Raw genomic sequence first — 17,408 nt, 5'->3', positions numbered from 1 at the left:
GGCATGACTGTATCGTGCACACAGGCACAAATTTTAGAACAGAATAAGTGTTGTACAAACCCCAGGGGGTTTTACAGGGTAAAAGTGCTGGTAAAGTAACAGGTAAAATGAGCCTGTGGTGTTGAGCAATGTCCTGTGGTGATTGCCTGAGGTAGCAGTGCTTCCTCCCTCCTGCTGTCTAGTAACATTCGGGTTTTCCATTCCACATTCTACATCACCCTCCCAAACTGCCCCATAACCTTGGGTGGGTGTTTATCTCCACAGCAGCTTTGGAGCTTAGGGAACCCCCAGTTCACAAGCAGGAAACTGGGGCACAAACCCTGGTAAATTGTTTGCTGATGAATGCAATGGAACTGCGTGTTGAGTCTGACTTAACCCGAGCCTAGTTCTCCTGAACCCTTACCCAGTATCCTGCTCCTCCAAATCAACAAAATCATCCCTTCACCAAAAACAATCTCTCTCTCCAAAGTTTTCTAGCAATTCGTTTCATTTTTCATAGATAGACCTGGTGTGTGTGTGTGTGTTGTCCCACATGAAATCAGAAAGCAGTCACATCTCCCACAAAGATTTTGCAATATCCATATACTCAAGGATCCTCACATTTTTGCTTATGCAAGATCCATCTGACTTCAGCAGGGGTTGAAGTGACTCTACTCTATGACACTTGGGGGCTTTACAGCACAGTAAATTCGAGCCTCAGCTGAGGCGGGTTCTGCAATCACCTCCAGCTACTGCAATCACCTCCAGCTACATGGACTCTCCCCCCATGTGCCACCCAACGCCAGGGCCACCCAGCTGGGGCTCGTGGGGAGGATTCAAACGTGGTACGTGTTCACATGGAACCCAACAGCACAAGAGGGGAGTAAAAACGAAAATGATTCCACTACGTACTAACACAGTCAACTTAGTGCAGGAAAACACTTTCCAAGTGTTGCTTTATCACTTGTTTCAACTTTTTCACATGGACCTTTTACGTGTGTAACGTTTTTACTTGCTGTTAAAAATACCCTTGGCTCGATTTTGCCGGCTTCCCAGAAAGTGAGACTTTTAAAGAGTCTCTAAACAACTGAACGAACGCCAGCATAATTACGCGCCGTCTGGATCGGCTTTTAAAGCCCCTTGAGTTGCCCACCCCACTGGAGGACCCGGGATTTGTCCACTCCGACTATCGGCACTCTTCCCTCTTCCACCTTATCGAGTGACAAAGGGAAGAATTACCATTGTCCCGGGCTTCTCCTTGTTTTAGGGGGGGTGGGGGGTGGGGGGTGGCGCGAGTCTTTTAAAGCACAATGTAAAAAGCTCAGGTGAGGCAACAAAGGTATTGTCGGTCGTGAGTCTGGCCGGCCGTGCCGCCGGTTGTTTGTTTACTCTGAGAGGTGGTCGGTGCCCCCCCTAAAGCCGGGGGGGCGGCCCCGGCCCCCGCGGGACTCTCGCCTTTGTGGCCCGGCAGGGCGGGCCGGGCGCGGGGACTACATGGCCCAGCGTGCCCCGCTGCGCGGATCAATGGGGCTGATTTGAATAATCTGTGAGCCCTTGGACTCAGGCCAATCAGCCGTCAGGGACCCATGATAAATCGCAATGCATTATTGATAATCATAATTACTCTGACATGCGCATTCCGCCCAATGGGGGTAATTTCCCAACTCTAGGAATTTGTTGTGAAGAGGAAAATAATTGCTACTATTTTGCTCCCGATGCTGGTGCACCATGTCGCGACGGAAGCAGGCGAAGCCCCAGCACATCAACTCCGAGGAGCAGCCCTCAGATGCTGCAAGTGGTGAGCTCAGGGGGGGCGCGGAGCCGCCGCGGGTCCCGACTCGGCTGATGCGCGGAGGCGGCGGCGGGGCGCGGGGGGCGCTTCCCGGGGGGTTTTTTCCACCCTCGTGCTTCATCCCGTTCTCTTTTCCCCCCGCGGGGTCTGCCACGAGCCCGACTCCCAGCCTTCCCCAAGCTTTTTTGGGGCACTGAACTCCCCACGCCCCTGCGGAGCCCCGCGCGGTGTCGTTCCGCGGGGCTGAGCGGGGCACCTCGTTTATTTTTTTTTGGGGGGGGGGGCGGGAGGCTCGGCTTTGGGCCGCTCCGGAGCGCAGCCCTGCGCGGGGGTGCCCGAGGGGTCCTCGCCTTGCCCGGCCCTGGCCCCCCAATGCCCCGCACGCATCCCCCGGTCCCGCGGAGCCTCCGCCGGGTCCCGCGTGGGGGGTGCGGGGGCCACCGGCCCCGCTGCCGCCGCGCTGGGGGTGCAGCTTCATGGGAGGGGAACCCCAAAGATGCCCTGAGGCAGAGAGAATTTGGGGGGGTGGGCGGGTGGCAAACGGGTGGGGGGAGCAGAGGAAGAAATTGCAGACGACTTAGGAGGGGTAGGAAATGGCTCGAGTTCGGTTTCCTTGATCTATTCAGCACTTTCTCGGGAGTTATTTGAGGATTTTTGTGGGGCTTTGGGGGAAAAAAAAAAAAAAAGAAGGGAGAAAACCCTCCACGCTCGGACTATTTTTGTTGGAGATCACAATCGCCCTGGACCTTTTGTAGCTTGACCTCCAGCCATCTTTGATTTCCGACTTCCTAAAATAACTCCGGTGAGCTAATGTGGGGTGTGCGTGAGCGCTTTGTATTTGGGCGGCGTGGGGGACTTTGCCACCGCAAATCGCAGTCCCCTATTTTGGGGAGCTCGCAGCCCTCGGCCCTGCCATGGGAGAGGAAGAAATTTTGGCTCAACTTAGCCCTCAGCTCCCGGTGGGGTGGGCGTGCAGGGGAAGGGCCGGCGTTCCCGGAGCGTGCCCGGTTCCCGCGGCCGAGCAGCATCTTCCCGCTGCGGGGGCTGGCGGCTCCCTGGCTCCGGTGCGGGCTCTGCCCCCGCTATCACCGCCCTCGGGGCCGGGGACGCTCCCGCGGTGCCCGTCCTGCTCCCAGCCGGGACTGCGGCGGGGAGGAGGGCACGTCCCGTCCCGGGTGAGGAGCGGGGCTGACCCGGGCTGCGTTTGTTCACAGTTGTTGTGGTCGTTGTGCCCAAACGTTTCTGTGTGTCCCCCAAGAACTTTCTTTGGTTCACTGCCATCCTTTAGGACTGGTTTTGTTTCCATCCCTAGAACTGATCAATACCCCGGCACGTTACAGGAGCTGCTTATTCCCAGCCCGCAGGAGATTCGGGCTCTTTAATTTTTTTTTTCTTCCTCCCCCCTTTCTTCTTTGAGTCGAAATGTGCAATTGTTGGGTCCAGTTAATGGTGACTTAAGAAACAGCATGCTGGCCAGAAGGCAATAAATCCCATGTTTAATGCATGACTGTTTTCCTTTGTGCATATGGTTAGGTTGGGGGATGGAGGTGATGTTTCCACATGTAAATCTCTGCCCGCTGCTGGAAAGGCACCTCCGGCCCCGCGCTGAAACAAAAGGGTTAATCACTCCTGATGCGGCCGCTGGGGCGGGGGAGGTGTGCGGGAGGGAGGGAGGATCGCTCCACACCGCGCTCTCCGGGGCAATGGCCAGCTGCTTTTTTGTTGTTGTTGTTGGAGCTTTTTTTTTTTTTTTTTTTACCCCATTCTCTTTTAACAACCAAACCCTGGCCGAAATCCCTCTGGGAGCCGCTGCATAGGCCGGGGGACCTGGTGAAGCTCTGGCCGTGCCTGGGAGGGCTTCTCCTGCCGCTCATGGGGCGGCGGGAGTTTGGGGGTTTTGGGGGATCGGAGCTGCCGTGCGCTGCCCGGCCGGGACCTTCCGGAGCCGCCCGGGGCGGCGACCGGTGCAGGTCCCGCATTGAGCCCCGTCCTGCGGGATCTCCGCTCTCAGAAATTACAAACCTTGGCTGCGGCTCCGATGGCTCGGACCGCCCGCCAATATCCAAAATAGTCTTGCTTATTCCCCCCTCCAGGTGTGCCCATAAATAATAAGTGATGAAGCTCTTTAACAAAGTCGAAATTCCGCGAGGATTTGTCTGGGGCATTATCGACGATATACACATAATCGTAATAATAAAATCAAGCCCTTATCTCCTCTTTTGCAAGTGTTCCCTTTTTTCGCAAAGCGATTTGGGACCCACCTCTGTGAACAATGCGGCGGGTTAAAGTGTCCCGCGAACCTGGGGATCCATTAACAGGTCAAAAAATCAGCAGGTGGTCACTGAGGAATAATGCTACATACTGAAAATTAGCATTTCCACAAAGGGCTTGAAAATACCCATTGTGCTGGATCGCTGCCATTAAAAATCGGATTCGTTCTTAAAAATACAGTATCAAACTGCAACTTCAATATTTTTTCTCAATGCGAAATTAGGGATTTACTTTATTTGAATCCCCACTTCGTGCGCTGACCTCTGCAGAAGTGAAGAAGGCGTGTCGAACTAGGAAAACCAAGTTTTGCGGTGATTTATTTTATGTTTAATTTGGGTTGCCCGAAGGTGCTGTCGCGGGACAGGCTGGCCCGGCCCGGAGCTTCGGGGCGCAGGAGCATCCCCCGGGGTGCTGCAGCCGTGTGAAGGGGGAGAAGGTGCCGGGGGGCGGAGGGGGGCGATGCCCGGCTTGTTTTTCCTTTTACGTAAGTGAAACATTATATTGGTTGTAGGGATGGAGCCCTTTCGCTGGGCTCGGCGGCATGTGACGTTTTGACAGAGCTGCTGCTCTAACCTTTGCCTCCTCCTGCTTGCTGTGGGTGGTAAGTTGATGTCAGGCTCACAATTAGGACTCTCATGCAATTGACCTTGGCAGCGGGGTTTGTGCCGTTTAGCTCGCTCTTAAACACTGTACTAGTGTTAAGTGTGGTCCGGGGCCGCCAGGAGGGGCGGCGCGGCCGCCGGGCAGGTAGGGCGGCCGGGGGGCTTTGGGGGGAACCGCGGCTTTTGGGGGGCTCGGAGCGCTCTGGGGCAAACTCGACAACACACCACTCGTCCCGTGGGTGATGTGTGGGTCGCTGTTGGCTCAGGTGGCTGCCGGGGGGTCGCGGTGGCCCCGCCCGGGGGTGGCCGGGGCCGCGGCGGGGCCGGGCGGGAGCGCGGGCCGTGAGTGCCCTCCACCGACCGGCACCGGGACCTCCGCCGGGGCTCCGGGCAGCGCCCGCAGGTATCTCCAGCCGCTTCCCAAGGGCCGGCCCGGCGCTCGGGGGGGCTCAGAGCCCCGTCCAGGCGCCGTCGGTCGGTCGGGAGCGGGGCTGCGCCCTCGGGAGCCGCCGCCTCGGAGCTTCACTTTCCCCGCGTGTTTTAACGCTTGTTTTGCTCCTCAGAAGTGTTTTATTCGCGATAGTTCGTTCTGTGTTCCGCCGAATATGTCGCTTGAATAGGTGGGTCACCAAAAGGGTGAATCAGTAGGTAGATAATAAAACAATTAAAGTCTTGAAATCCTGATTGTAGGTGTAACGCGTTTCTGGTTCGTTCTTGGCTATAAAAATGCAGCTGATGAATTCAGTGTAGAAAACATCAAGGCCTTTGGCATATTTCTGTACGTAGGCAGTCGTATGTTTTACTTACTCAAGGACGTGATTTTGTCATAGTTACAGTTAAATAAAATGCGTTAAATGTTGTTTGATAGTGAAAGAAAAAGAGAGTGAATTTTTGGGCAGTTTGCAGTTCTTGGAAGTCCCAGATTTTCAGCTGGGAACAGGGAAAAAGCATCAGGGAAGCACGATGCCTGAGAGAGCAACAGGGAGCTGATGGCAGAGGATTTCATGTCTAGGACTGGAGTGGAGGGTCGATAATCAATTCTTCACGAGTTAATTTTAAGCGAGATGTGCGTGGTTTTGTTAACTTTAAAGCAAAAGTAGGGCATGGGTTGTAGTCTGTAGGGAAAGTAAGCTCACCAAAGGTATTAAAACTCCTGGAAAAAAAAGTGGGTGGGAAAACTTGAGCTCAGTTTCATCCCAATTCACGCGAACTACAGTTGGAAAAAAACAAGTCACTAATGGCTCAGTTAAGTGGCAGACCAGCAGCACCCTTCTTGAAATCACGTCAAACCAGACTTATTTCACTCTTTTGCTGGTTCCCTTAAAAAAAATAAATTATTGGAGCTGTGTGGATTTTATCAGCCTTCCTTGTCGATGACCGCCTTGTCCTACACAATAGTGGATTTTTTCCGTCCATTTGTCAGTGATTCAATCTAACCCCCCTGCTGGGTTTACTGCATTCTTCTAACTTATTGGATAACTAGATGCTGAGAGATAACATTCCTGAAATTCGGGAGTGGGGAGATAAAAAAAACACAGTAGAAGTCCTATCCCTGGGAAGCCTTTGGAGAGGGTTAAGTGAAGTGCACAAGCAATTGTTGTGGCAGGGCTCTCCTCGGTAAATCCTTGTACAGTATGTGGGCAGAGCTGCTTTCTTGGCATGGAAACCCCTTGATTTCAGACCGTTAATTCATGTTAGTGATAACTGATGAAGTTTTGGGGAGCTGAGGTGCTCTGATTGCGGCCCTTGGTGCCGGGGAGAGGATGTACCTAGAAATCAAGATGAGTTTTACAGAAGCTGTTGGTGTTTTTAAAGAAACAGTAAATTGCTCCTTAGTTATTCCAGCTACTACACAGTTACCCAGAGTCTTGCTTCTGAATTTATCTAAAATTCTTTATGAGATGGGGGAAGATATTATATCCACTTTTTCTAAGGTAGAAAGGAAAATAAGGTGTAACTTCCATATTTGTCATTCAGCAAGTCATTTCAAGCTCTGAATTGAATTTATTTGGAGTCCTAAACTAGTGCCTTACTGTCAGGGGAACTGGAAATGAAAATATGTGACAGTGGCAGCAAGAGCTGGCAGAGCCAAGGCTCCCAACCTGCCTGCTGCTGCCCATCACAAGTACCCTCAGTGTACTGGAGTTTTCTTTCTCTTAGGTGGCAACTGCTGCTTGGGACCAGAAAAGTTACCAGAGCTCCTCAGAATCAGGAAAATGAGGAGCATGGGCTGTGCTGGAGGTTGGAAAAGTGGCATTGAATTTAGTGTGGTCTTATCAGTGGAAAAGTAGAAAAATAAGAAAGCACTATCAAGGGAAGGGAGATAAATGATCAGATGCTTTGAAGAAGTTAAAGTTTGAGGACTTGTCTAGACATTATCCTGGAATATCTCCTTGGGGGTGGGCAGGAGTCTTTGGTACAGACATATTCTGCTCCAATGGAAAAAGGAAAACCTTGAGGTTATTTTGTAATGTGTAAACTGTATAGTTCAGCCTGGAAGATGGGACTACTAACTAAGGGATTTGGAAAAGAGATTTTCATGTTTTAGTATATTCTATGAAACACCTGTGTAATGGATGGAAACAGAAAAGCAGTGAAGACGTCCAAAGGCCGTGTACAGAGTAGTTCTGGAGGTTTGTTGTCTTTTTTTTTCGACACAGGTACTTTCTTTCCCGTTATAGCTTAAAATAATCTGTTCTTGGTTGACTCTGTTGTCCAAGTTCTGAATTATGTACTACTTGTACTTGTCTGCAGACTAGATTTCTCTGTATGTTTTTGCATAGAGTTAAATCAATGTTAGAGGCATCAGTTTAATGATGGGATAGGAGATACATGCTCTTACTTGTTTCTTTCACTTACAGAAGTTTGGGCTGAAGGAGAGGGAAGAAAAAAGCATTTAAATCTCCCTGTTTAGATAGGAGGCATCCAAACATTTTTGATCATACCAGTTCTGAGAACCCTTTTCCTTACTGTTCAAGGACTAGAAGTGTATGTGATTTTTTTTACAGATTTGGATTTATTGCTCTAGAGATCATAGCAGAACAGGCCTCTGATGTTTGCTGTGTTTAGTAATTGATCAAATGTTTATTTTTAAAAATAAACTTCAGCGTGCACTTTCTGCCACACAGCATTAAACTGTTGAAGTTTGATGTGTTGAATAGACATACGATGCTGTTGTTCAGCTAAGTGTCAAGGTTTGCCATATCCTCCCTTAGAGAGCTTTTACACCCCCCTCAAACAGCAAATTGATGTGCTTGGACATCCTTCCCCTCCACCCTGCCATGTACAGGATATACACATGTATCAGATGTGTGGTTCGGTTACACCTCTAAAATGAAAGCCGCAAAAAGCTCCCGTGCTTGCAGAGTCTGGGGTTCACCTTGTGAAATGGCGTGGGCCGGTAATGTGGGTTCAGAGGCTTGAGCAGGACAGATCTCGGCTCAAGTTCTCAGCGTGTGCAGGTCTGGGGTGTGCCCTGCTGGGCCTGTTGGAGGTGAAGTTACTTAGTTACTGCGCCCTTGGCACCCATCGAAATCAGACGAATTGATAGGAGTTCCAGGAGGTTTCAGCTGATGGGGGCTGGAATACAGCTGGAGCCCTTCCCGCTTCCCTTCAGCTATAAAGCTTTACCTCCTGAGCACTCCTGCCCCCCCTTGCCCTGAGTACTGGCCTGCCTCGAGCTGGGTGTTGAGTTTGTTGTTTGAAGGATGGCGAGACTGAGCAAAAACATCCTGTTTTGCTTTAGAGTTCTGTTAACCTCTATTCCAGTTCTGATGTTTCCCCGAATGATTTTCTTTTTTTTGTCCGTGTGCAAACTCTGCTCAGTCTGTTCTGGGGGGTGCTGGTGGTGGAAGGGCAGGAGCGGACATGGAGCCCAGCTTGGCTTTTCCTGCCCCTTCCCAAAAGTGGGTGAGTTGCAGATGCAGCGAAACGGGGTCTGAAACGTCTTGGTGTGTTTTGCAAGCAGGACTTGTTACTTGGATTGTTTTAATAATCACCAGCATCAGTGTAGGCTCATACCTGTGGGGGGGGTTCTGTCAGTTAATCATGTCTTCTTTACTACTGTGTCTTTTTAGAGGTGGGGGTTTTTTGAAGGTTTTAGAAGCTAATATTGGCCTTTTGTGGGCCCTTTTCGGTTGTAATTATTACTGTCATTATGGTGGAGTGCAAGTCGTTTAATACATCAGTGTACAATTAAGTATTGTTCTGAAGTTCCCGTGTTAACAGTCTTGTATGAATTTTTGAGAGGTGGTTAACAAAGATTTAGAACCTGAAGTACAAACACCAAACAGGCTTCTGTGGTGTTTTGCTCAGCGTTAGGAGGCTTCTTCTATCTACCTTGTGTTCCTTTTAAGCTGTTTTGCAGATGCTGCCTTGCTGCACTGTCTCTTTTTACCTGTATAAAGGGATTTTGGATAAACCCTTTTCATTGAGCCTTGTGAGAGTCTTTTTAGATTATTGTTTTTATTGAAAACACAGCTGAGATGCAGATTTCTTTTTGATTGCAGAGGGTTTGGCATCAAAATAAAGAGCAGGACTTGATTCATTTGCAAACTTGATTCCAAGTGTTTTGTATCTTTTAGCTTGAAATTCAGGTGAAATCGGTGATCTTAAGAATAGTGAATACTCAGCCTAAACCTAGCAATTAATAATGTGACTTTCTTTTATTTTAAGGGAGTCCACAAGACGTCCCAGGTGATAGAGATGGCGAAATGAGTTCCAAAAGGTGCCGCATGGAGGAAACTAAAATCTGTGAGAAATGCTGTGCAGAATTCTTTGTTCTCTCTGAATTCCTTGAGCATAAGAAAAATTGCACTAAAAATCCACCTGTTCTAATCATGAATGACAGTGAGGGAACAGTACCCCCTGAGAGCTTCTCTGAAGCTTCTCTAGGGAACTTCCCAAGTGACCGAATGGATAGCAGGACACGCAAGGACATTCAGGCAAAGGGCTGCACTGGTTCTATGGAAAAGAGAGAAGGAAAAATGGATGCTGAATCAGTTGGAGGAATGTACCTTAAAATAGAACCCCCTGTCACGCCTGCGGCTCCTGGGCTAAGCTATCTACCAAAATCCAAAGTACCAAACACTAATGTGACTTTGCAGACGATACGTGGCACTAAAGTGGCTGTGAACCAGCGGACCTCCGATGCCATCTCTTCCTCAGCAGCCAGTTTCAATGCTATCCCCATGATCCTGGAGCAGCTCGTGTGTTTGCAGCAGCAGCAACTCCAGCAGATTCAGCTGACGGAGCAGATCCGCATTCAGATTGCCATGATGGCTCCCCATGCCCTGCATCCTTCTATAGCAGCTGCTACTGATCCACTAAAAGCTCTGGGCGCTCACATGTCTCAGCAGCTGTCGGCTGCTGTGGCTTTAATTGGACAGAAAGCTGGAAGCCAGAGCCTATCACTGGAATCCTTGAAGCAAGGAAAACTACCTCATTCTAACACTGGCATTGCAGCTGCCAGCTCGCTGGCTGCTGGGCTGTCCTCCTCCTTCCCCCTGAAGCCAGAGGGAAGCCGAAGCCTCCCCGGCTCCATTTCTCAGTTCCCAAATCCTTTGCTACCTCAGTCCTCCAACTCCGTCATCTTCCAGAATCCGCTTTCGGCCGTTTCTTCTGTAATAGATTCCTCAAAGAAGGGGAAGGGGAAACCTCCCAACATTAGCGTGTCTGAAAGCAAACCGAATGCAGAAGAGCCGTTCTTCAAACACAAGTGTAAATTCTGTGGGAAGGTCTTTGGCAATGACAGTGCCCTGCAGATCCACCTCCGCTCCCACACCGGAGAAAGGCCCTACAAGTGTAACATCTGTGGGAACCGCTTCACAACCAAAGGAAACCTTAAAGTGCATTTTCAGCGTCACAAAGACAAATACCCTCACATAAAGATGAATCCTTACCCGGTTCCTGAGCACCTGGACAATGTTCCCACTAGCACTGGAATCCCATACGGGATGTCTGTGCCACTGGATGAGTCTAACCTAATTGTGGATAGCAAACCTCTCCTGACAACTCTGCCTACCTCTGCGGCCACAGGTGCACCTCAGACCATCTCCAGCCTAGCAGGCATTAAGGAGTCTCTGCCTGGTACGTTCTCAAGTGATCTGCAGTCAAGGCCGTCTCCAGAAAGTGAGGGTGGCTCCTCCTCATCGGGAGCAGTTGGCCATGAGTCAGGAACAGAGCAGAGCTTGAGCTCACCACAAGCCACCTGCAGTGTGAGCATCTTCCACGTAAGTGGGTCAAACGAGCAGGGCTCAGAGACGTCGAAGCTTCAGCAACTGGTTGAAAATATCGACAAATCTACTGCTGACCCCAACGAGTGCCTGATCTGTCACAGAGTGCTGAGCTGCCAGAGTTCACTCAAAATGCATTATCGTACTCACACCGGGGAGAGGCCGTTCAAGTGTAAGATCTGTGGCCGTGCTTTCTCCACTAAAGGGAACCTTAAAACTCACTACGGCGTCCACCGGGCCAATACTCCTTTGAAGATGCAACATTCGTGTCCTATTTGCCAGAAGAAGTTTACAAATGCAGTTGTGCTGCAGCAGCATATCCGCATGCACATGGGGGGACAGATCCCCAACACGCCAATGCCAGAGAACACCTGCGACAGCGCCGATGTGGATCCTGCTGTGGCTGAGAAGAACGGAGACATCAGTCGCCAAGATGAGACCGTGGAAAGCATAGAGATGGAAGAGGACGTGGACTCTCAGGATGGCCCCAGGAGTTCTTCAAAACCTCCTACTCCGTATGATGCACAATCAGAGTCGCCAGCCACGGCAGCCTCCTTCTCTGGTGTTACTGCCCTGGAGAATCAGATGAAGATCGTCACCTCTTTGAATTTGCAGCGGCAAAGCAGTTTGAAGTCTAGTGACAATGGCTCAGCAGAAAGCGATGGCATGACAAATGATTCGTCTTCTGTGGCAGGAGATCCAGATTATCAGAATGGCAGGAGTCCTGCTGCCTCTGAGTCCGCGTCTCTCCAGGCTCTGTCCCCAGCCAACAGCCAAGCTGAGAGCGTGAGGTCAAAGTCACCTGCCTTCAACAATCAGGAAGATTCAGGCACGGGAAATAAAACAGAGGGTCCTGAGAATGCTCCTGCAGAAATGGAAGGGGTTGTTGGTGCTTTGGATTTAACTTACGGCAATATTGGTCGGAAGGTCATTAAAGAAGAACCCGGGTTACACTTTGCAAATGGAGAATATGGTGAGTAATTCAAAATGCTGGTGGTAATTTGGGGTGAGGCAGTAGGGCTGGAGGAAATTAGTCTCTAAAAAGGACCAACAGGAAACAAAGCTTTCTCAGCTTTCCCCTCTTGTTTCTCCTCTGTTAGGATAAGGGAATATGCCCTGTTAAGTTTCTCTGACTAAGATTCAAAATTCAAAGACTTAAGTGCCGTTATCTCCTGCAAGGGGTAGCATAGAGGTTCTTAAAATTAATAGAGACCATGCACTTAGTGTATTTCATGGGCTCACCTAATACTTCCTTATATCTCTTTAAAGATACACATTTGTGTTTTGTGGGAAAACTGCTTATCCCAAGAATGTGTCATGGAAACTCTGGAAATCGTATGTGGGCTTTTCAGGCTCTTTAGCATTAAGGTTAATGTTTATCTAAATTTGACCTGAAAGCAAGACTTTCATAAGCTCACCAAAAAAGAACAGGGGTGAACTGATTTGTTTTGGGGTGTCCCAGGAAGTGCAGTAGCAGCCCTGTCGTGTGTCTCTGGAGGGCTCTGCAGATGTGCTTTTCAGGCTCGTGCAGCTCCACAGGCACGGCCTCTGGAGCCTTAGCCAGAATTAAGCTTTGAAGCAGAATGAGGTTGGGATAAACATTACCTTTGCTTTCTTTCCAGGTCGAAGTAGTATTCCAGCTGCTTTTGTGAGAGCCTCCCCAGCCCTGATAAAGATGGAGATGCCCAGCGACCGCCCCATTAGCACTGGCCATTTCATTGGCCCACCAGCTCTGTCCCCTGGGGTTGCCCCTCTCCTCGTGCCACGACCCAAGTTCTGCCGTCCCGCCAAACAGCACATCTGCACTACCTGTGGGAAGAACTTCTCCTCTGCCAGCGCCCTGCAGATCCATGAGCGGACCCACACTGGGGAGAAGCCATTTGCCTGCACCATCTGTGGGAGAGCCTTCACCACGAAAGGAAACCTGAAGGTAGGTCATCTCTATGGTGTTGATCTCCTTTGTTGGTGAAACTCATACTAAAGATGGAAAGACTTGCTAATATTTGACCTGCCTTTGGGGGCAACACTTCTTTTACTTCCTCACATAGTTATCTTTGACTGTTGTCTCTCCTTCCTGAGTTTTTTCACACAGTTTCTCACTAAACACTGTACTGAGGTTGCCTGCAGGTCTTCACTTCTGTCCTTGACTTTTGACTTTCCTTTTGGGATGGAAGGGAAGGCTTAGCCCTTACTAAGCAGATTGCTTTTTTTCTTTTTCATTTGGATTTGGATGTGTCAAGACATAAACATTTCATAGACTGAATGCTACAAAATTCTGCCTGCAGAGTAAATGCATTACACTGCACTGCTTGAAACACTGTGAGATGAGGAGAGATTAAAACAGGATAATCCTGAGATAGCACAAAGTACTTGGGGATTGTGTCTAAGCACTTGCTGCAGAAGTGCTGTGAATCTGTCCTTATTGTCAGATGAATTTATTTGCCCTGTGAGGGACTTGCAGCTCCCTCACTCTCACCGAGGCTTCTCCCTTCCTGTGAGAAACTTCAGGTTCTTCAGTCCTCTTGTATAAATGGGAGATAAAATTCTTATGGGGAGAGAAAATACTCTGCAGTTTGCAAACAGTCCTTTGCTGGAAGCACTAGCAGAATGTGGTATGGAAAATTTCAGCTCAGGCGAAATCTTCCACATTACTTAGTGTTTCTCTTCCAAATTGCTTGGTGGTTGTTTTTCATTAACCAGCATTTTTTTCAGTATAGTCTGTTCACAGCAGATAACGTGGCTTTTATTTTGGGGGAGAAAGCGGCATCTTTGCCAACTCCACTTAAAATAAGTGTAAAACACAGTCCTATGAGCCCTTGAGCAGTAAACTCTAGAGATGCATGGTAGTGTCAGGCAGTGGAATGACTCTATTTTACACATGCCAGGAATGGAACGTTGACAAGAACAACCCACCTTAAACACTTACCTGAATGCAAATATGACTTCTTTTGGGCAACTTACCTAAGTTCTACTTTGCTTACAGGCATGCCATGAAAGAGCTGCAGTAATAATGATTCTTTTCACTTTTTGCCCCCCCTCTGGAAGGTCCATGTGGGAACTCACATGTGGAATAACTCTGCCAGGCGGGGAAGGCGGCTTTCGATTGATAATCCCATGGCTCTGCTGGGGAATGATCCCAAGAAGATATCTGACATGTTCCCAAAGGATGTGTTCCCAGTGCCTCCCTCAGCGAGCATTGACCCCACGGTGTGGAATCAGTACGCAGCCATGCTCAGCAATGGCATCGCCATGAAGACCAACGAGATCTCGGTGATCCAGAGCGGTGGTTTGCCCACCCTCCCGGTCACCATCGGGGGTGGCTCGGCCATAAACACTGCTACAGTCTCCAAAATAGATGGGACCCAGTCTGGGACTGGTTCTGAAACAGAGAAGGCCAGTGGTGCTGCTGCAGACAATGTGCCAAAACACCAGTTCCCTCACTTCATGGAGGAGAACAAAATTGCTGTTAGTTAAAGACTCTAGTGAAGTCGACGTACAGAAAGAACAAATATATATATACACAAACATATATTTTTAAGAGATTCCACTTCAGCCTCCTATTTTCCTATTGACGTGCAAATGATTTTATGGTTGTCTTTGTAAGAGTTGCCCAGAGTACAATCATGATATTGCTTTGCAAATAGTAAATAATAAAGATTAGGATTTCCTTCTATTTGGAAAGATGCGGGTCTTGCAAAGTAGTTCTTGCGTGTGACTTTAATGTGTACAGCCTTACAGAAGTTTCTACAACTTGAAATTCCAAAGGTTAGAATATTTACCTCTGTTTAGAGTGATACTTGGGGGTTTTGAATAGAGTGGAAGCAACCTACTGTTGATGGAAAAGCTTCTATTTACTGATGAGAAATGAAAACTATTAATGCGGGTAAATATCCTAGAATGTCTGCTACCCTCCTAGGAAGAATTTTTCTGTTTGGATTTTTGGCTCTGTGTGGTTTCTGAATGTACTTTTTACTATAATGACTAAAAAAAAACTACAAAAAATTTTTTTTAATTACTTTTTTTTTTTTTTTTGCCTCAGAAGTTCTATGGAAAGAAAGTTGCTGTTTTTCTTTAGTCACTGCTCCTAAGTAATTAATTCTCTGTGTTGTTGACTGCTGCTTATTTAATACTACTACTAGGACAGTCCTTCAAATGTAGTGCCAAAATTCCTACTTCCAAAGATGTGCAGTTTTTCCTAGATGTTTTATTTCAATACCAAGAGCCCCAAACAAGCATGAGTAGGTATGTATATACTTTTTTTGTTTCCTCTTGAAAGGGAAGACTTGCCTTGGGAAGTCAGGTCTAAAAGCTCTGCAAGGAATCTCACGTGACTGTTGCAATTGGGCATGGGAACTGGTTTCCTTAGCAAGAGACTTTTTTATTTTTATTGTTTTTCATTTGGGTAATTTAGGAGATCAGTCTGTGTAAACCTGTATTTAAATATGAATTATTCATGCTTAGGTTAAATGTTTTGTGGGTTTTTGGATGGCATTCCTACTCTGGTCATTAAGTTTCTTGGTGGTCTGTGAATTTGCATTCTACCAAAATGGTAATTAATGATCCATGTGTGTTGTATGAAGGTTGCTGGGATAGTCATCTGGATTCTAAGTTATCTACCTCATTTTTTCCTTTTGTAGTTGTAGTGTCTATTTTTCTATTAATGACCACTGTAATGACTGAGATTCAAGCAGATGCTTCCATGCACTATCTGAAACCAAAACCTGATGTATTAGTGGAAGCACCTGAAGAGTTACTGGACTGACCTTTCACAGTTGCTCTGACGCCTGCTGGAACTGGATGTCTAATGGGATCTGAACCAGACTGGAAAGTGAGCATTTGGAATGGAAGGACTGAAGGATGGAAAGACATCTCGTTGTTGACTGCAGGAAATCTTCAAGTCCAGTCTCTGTTGTGGAAGGCCCCAGAAATGCAGATTACCAAAAGTTTGTGTAATGTTGTTGCACCTGATTCTTGCTTATGATCTCTGTATGCCGAGTTGTGCCTTTCCTGCTGGACTTGTAAGTAAGAACATACCAGTACCTGTTTACACTGTAAAATGGATATTGTTACATAGACCATGCAAAAGGAATCCCAATTGTCATGTTTCTACATTGTGAATGTATGACTTTTGAGAACTCTGTAGTTTTGAGTATCTACTGATGCATTTCTGTTGACATTTTTGAGAATAAATTTTGGGATGGTTTTTTCACACTTCTTGCTTTAATTTTTCTGGCAAAGCTTTTGTCTCCTGAAGAGCGAGTTCAAGGGGCAGGATGCTGTCTCACTCCAGGGACTTGAAATCCGTGGCTTTAGTTTGTTACTTTAAACAACAGGAACCAGGTAGGAGTGGAGGGGTCTTTAGATCCGTTCCTTAGGAACACCTGGGGTTTGATACAGGGATTGGTACGTGCCAGGGATGTTCATTTCCACACTAGAATAGAGTGACAGGAATATGTACAACAATTCCTGTACTGTGATCACCCTACAAAGGGAAAAGAATATTAAGCTGTCAAATTGCTGGTGCCTGAAGACACTGGCTGCACAGAAAAACGATAAATAACTTCCCCTAAAGAGCAAAGGAAAACAGTAATGGAAAAGTGCTGAGGTTCTGATCCTTGCAACTTAAAAACTAACAAATGTATTTTGGGCTTGGGAGGTAACAGTGGAGGAAAATGGTGCAGAAACTGATATTTCCAGCACTGCAGCTGACTGCACAATATTTGGGAGTGCAAAGAAAAGCAGAAAGGAAACACTCGTTCTCTAGGCTCTACCACCAAGCTGAGAAAAGGTGTGAGGAGGGCAAAATAAATATAGGAGCAGAAGGAAAGATAACAGCACACGGGAGATATGCAGGGAGGTAGAAAGCATTCAGTGCTTCACTAGAGCATGAAGTTGTTTAAAAGCAGCACTATAGTCCCTGGGTGCAAAATATTCGGTGCAAGAGGAGACGTGGCCCTTCTCTGCTCAGGGAAACCAAGGGGTTAGAATCTGAACCCCAGTGAGGAACACAGCAAGTGGTGGTAAGTAAAAACTACACATGCCAGTGTGGATAGTGTGCAGCTCCTGAGCTTACAACCTGCTTTGAGAGCAGTTGTTGCTCTGGGTACCTGGATGGGCTTGGTGATGGAGCTGCTGCTCTGTCCCTTCAAACGGTGGGCAGGATTTCAGGCTGGTTCCTCACACTGGTGCTGAGGATGTGCTGCCTGTGCAGGATTAACTGCAGCAGGATTTCAGGCTGGTTCCTCACACTGGTGCTGAGGATGTGCTGCCTGTGCAGGATTAACTGCAGCAGGATTTCAGGCTGGTTCCTCACACTGGTGCTGAGGATGTGCTGCCTGTGCAGGATTAACTGCAGCAGGATTTCAGGCTGGTTCCTCACACTGGTGCTGAGGATGTGCTGCCTGTGCAGGATTAACTGCAGCAGCTCAAGGAGCAATGTGGTGGGAAGGAGGAGGAGGTGGGTTTAGAGGAGAGGTGGATCATGTCAAAAGACCTGCCCTAACTGGGAAATTGCTCTCCAGCATGGGGCAA

General features: G+C 48.2%; 1 protein-coding gene across 1 annotated transcript; it reads left to right on the top strand.

The window, feature by feature from the left end:
- The first annotated feature begins 1,596 nt into the window (after positions 1–1,596).
- SALL4 (spalt like transcription factor 4) lies at positions 1,597–16,088 on the top strand. Its single transcript, XM_017815271.1, has 4 exons — positions 1,597–1,777; positions 9,319–11,850; positions 12,500–12,807; positions 13,923–16,088. Exons 1-4 carry the CDS (start codon positions 1,708–1,710, stop codon positions 14,349–14,351), a joined length of 3,339 nt encoding a protein of 1,112 aa, XP_017670760.1. The 5' UTR covers positions 1,597–1,707; the 3' UTR covers positions 14,352–16,088.
- The last annotated feature ends 1,320 nt before the right edge of the window (positions 16,089–17,408 follow it).

The sequence above is a fragment of the Lepidothrix coronata genome, unplaced genomic scaffold (genome assembly GCF_001604755.1).
Source record: "Lepidothrix coronata isolate B3197 unplaced genomic scaffold, Lepidothrix_coronata-1.0 Scaffold49, whole genome shotgun sequence".
NCBI classification, from domain to species: domain Eukaryota; kingdom Metazoa; phylum Chordata; class Aves; order Passeriformes; family Pipridae; genus Lepidothrix; species Lepidothrix coronata.
Note: the sequence above shows the minus strand (reverse complement) of the source record. Positions and strands in the feature narration are given on the sequence as shown.

Excerpts from the sequence above, each read along its gene's own strand:
- SALL4 (XM_017815271.1), top strand. The coding sequence starts at position 1,708 with ATGTCGCGACGGAAGCAGGCGAAGCCCCAGCACATCAACTCCGAGGAG. Across the intron at positions 1,778-9,318 it reads GCCCTCAGATGCTGCAAGTG|GGAGTCCACAAGACGTCCCA; the intron begins GTGAGCTCAGGG and ends TTTTATTTTAAG. Across the intron at positions 11,851-12,499 it reads CTTTGCAAATGGAGAATATG|GTCGAAGTAGTATTCCAGCT; the intron begins GTGAGTAATTCA and ends CTTTCTTTCCAG.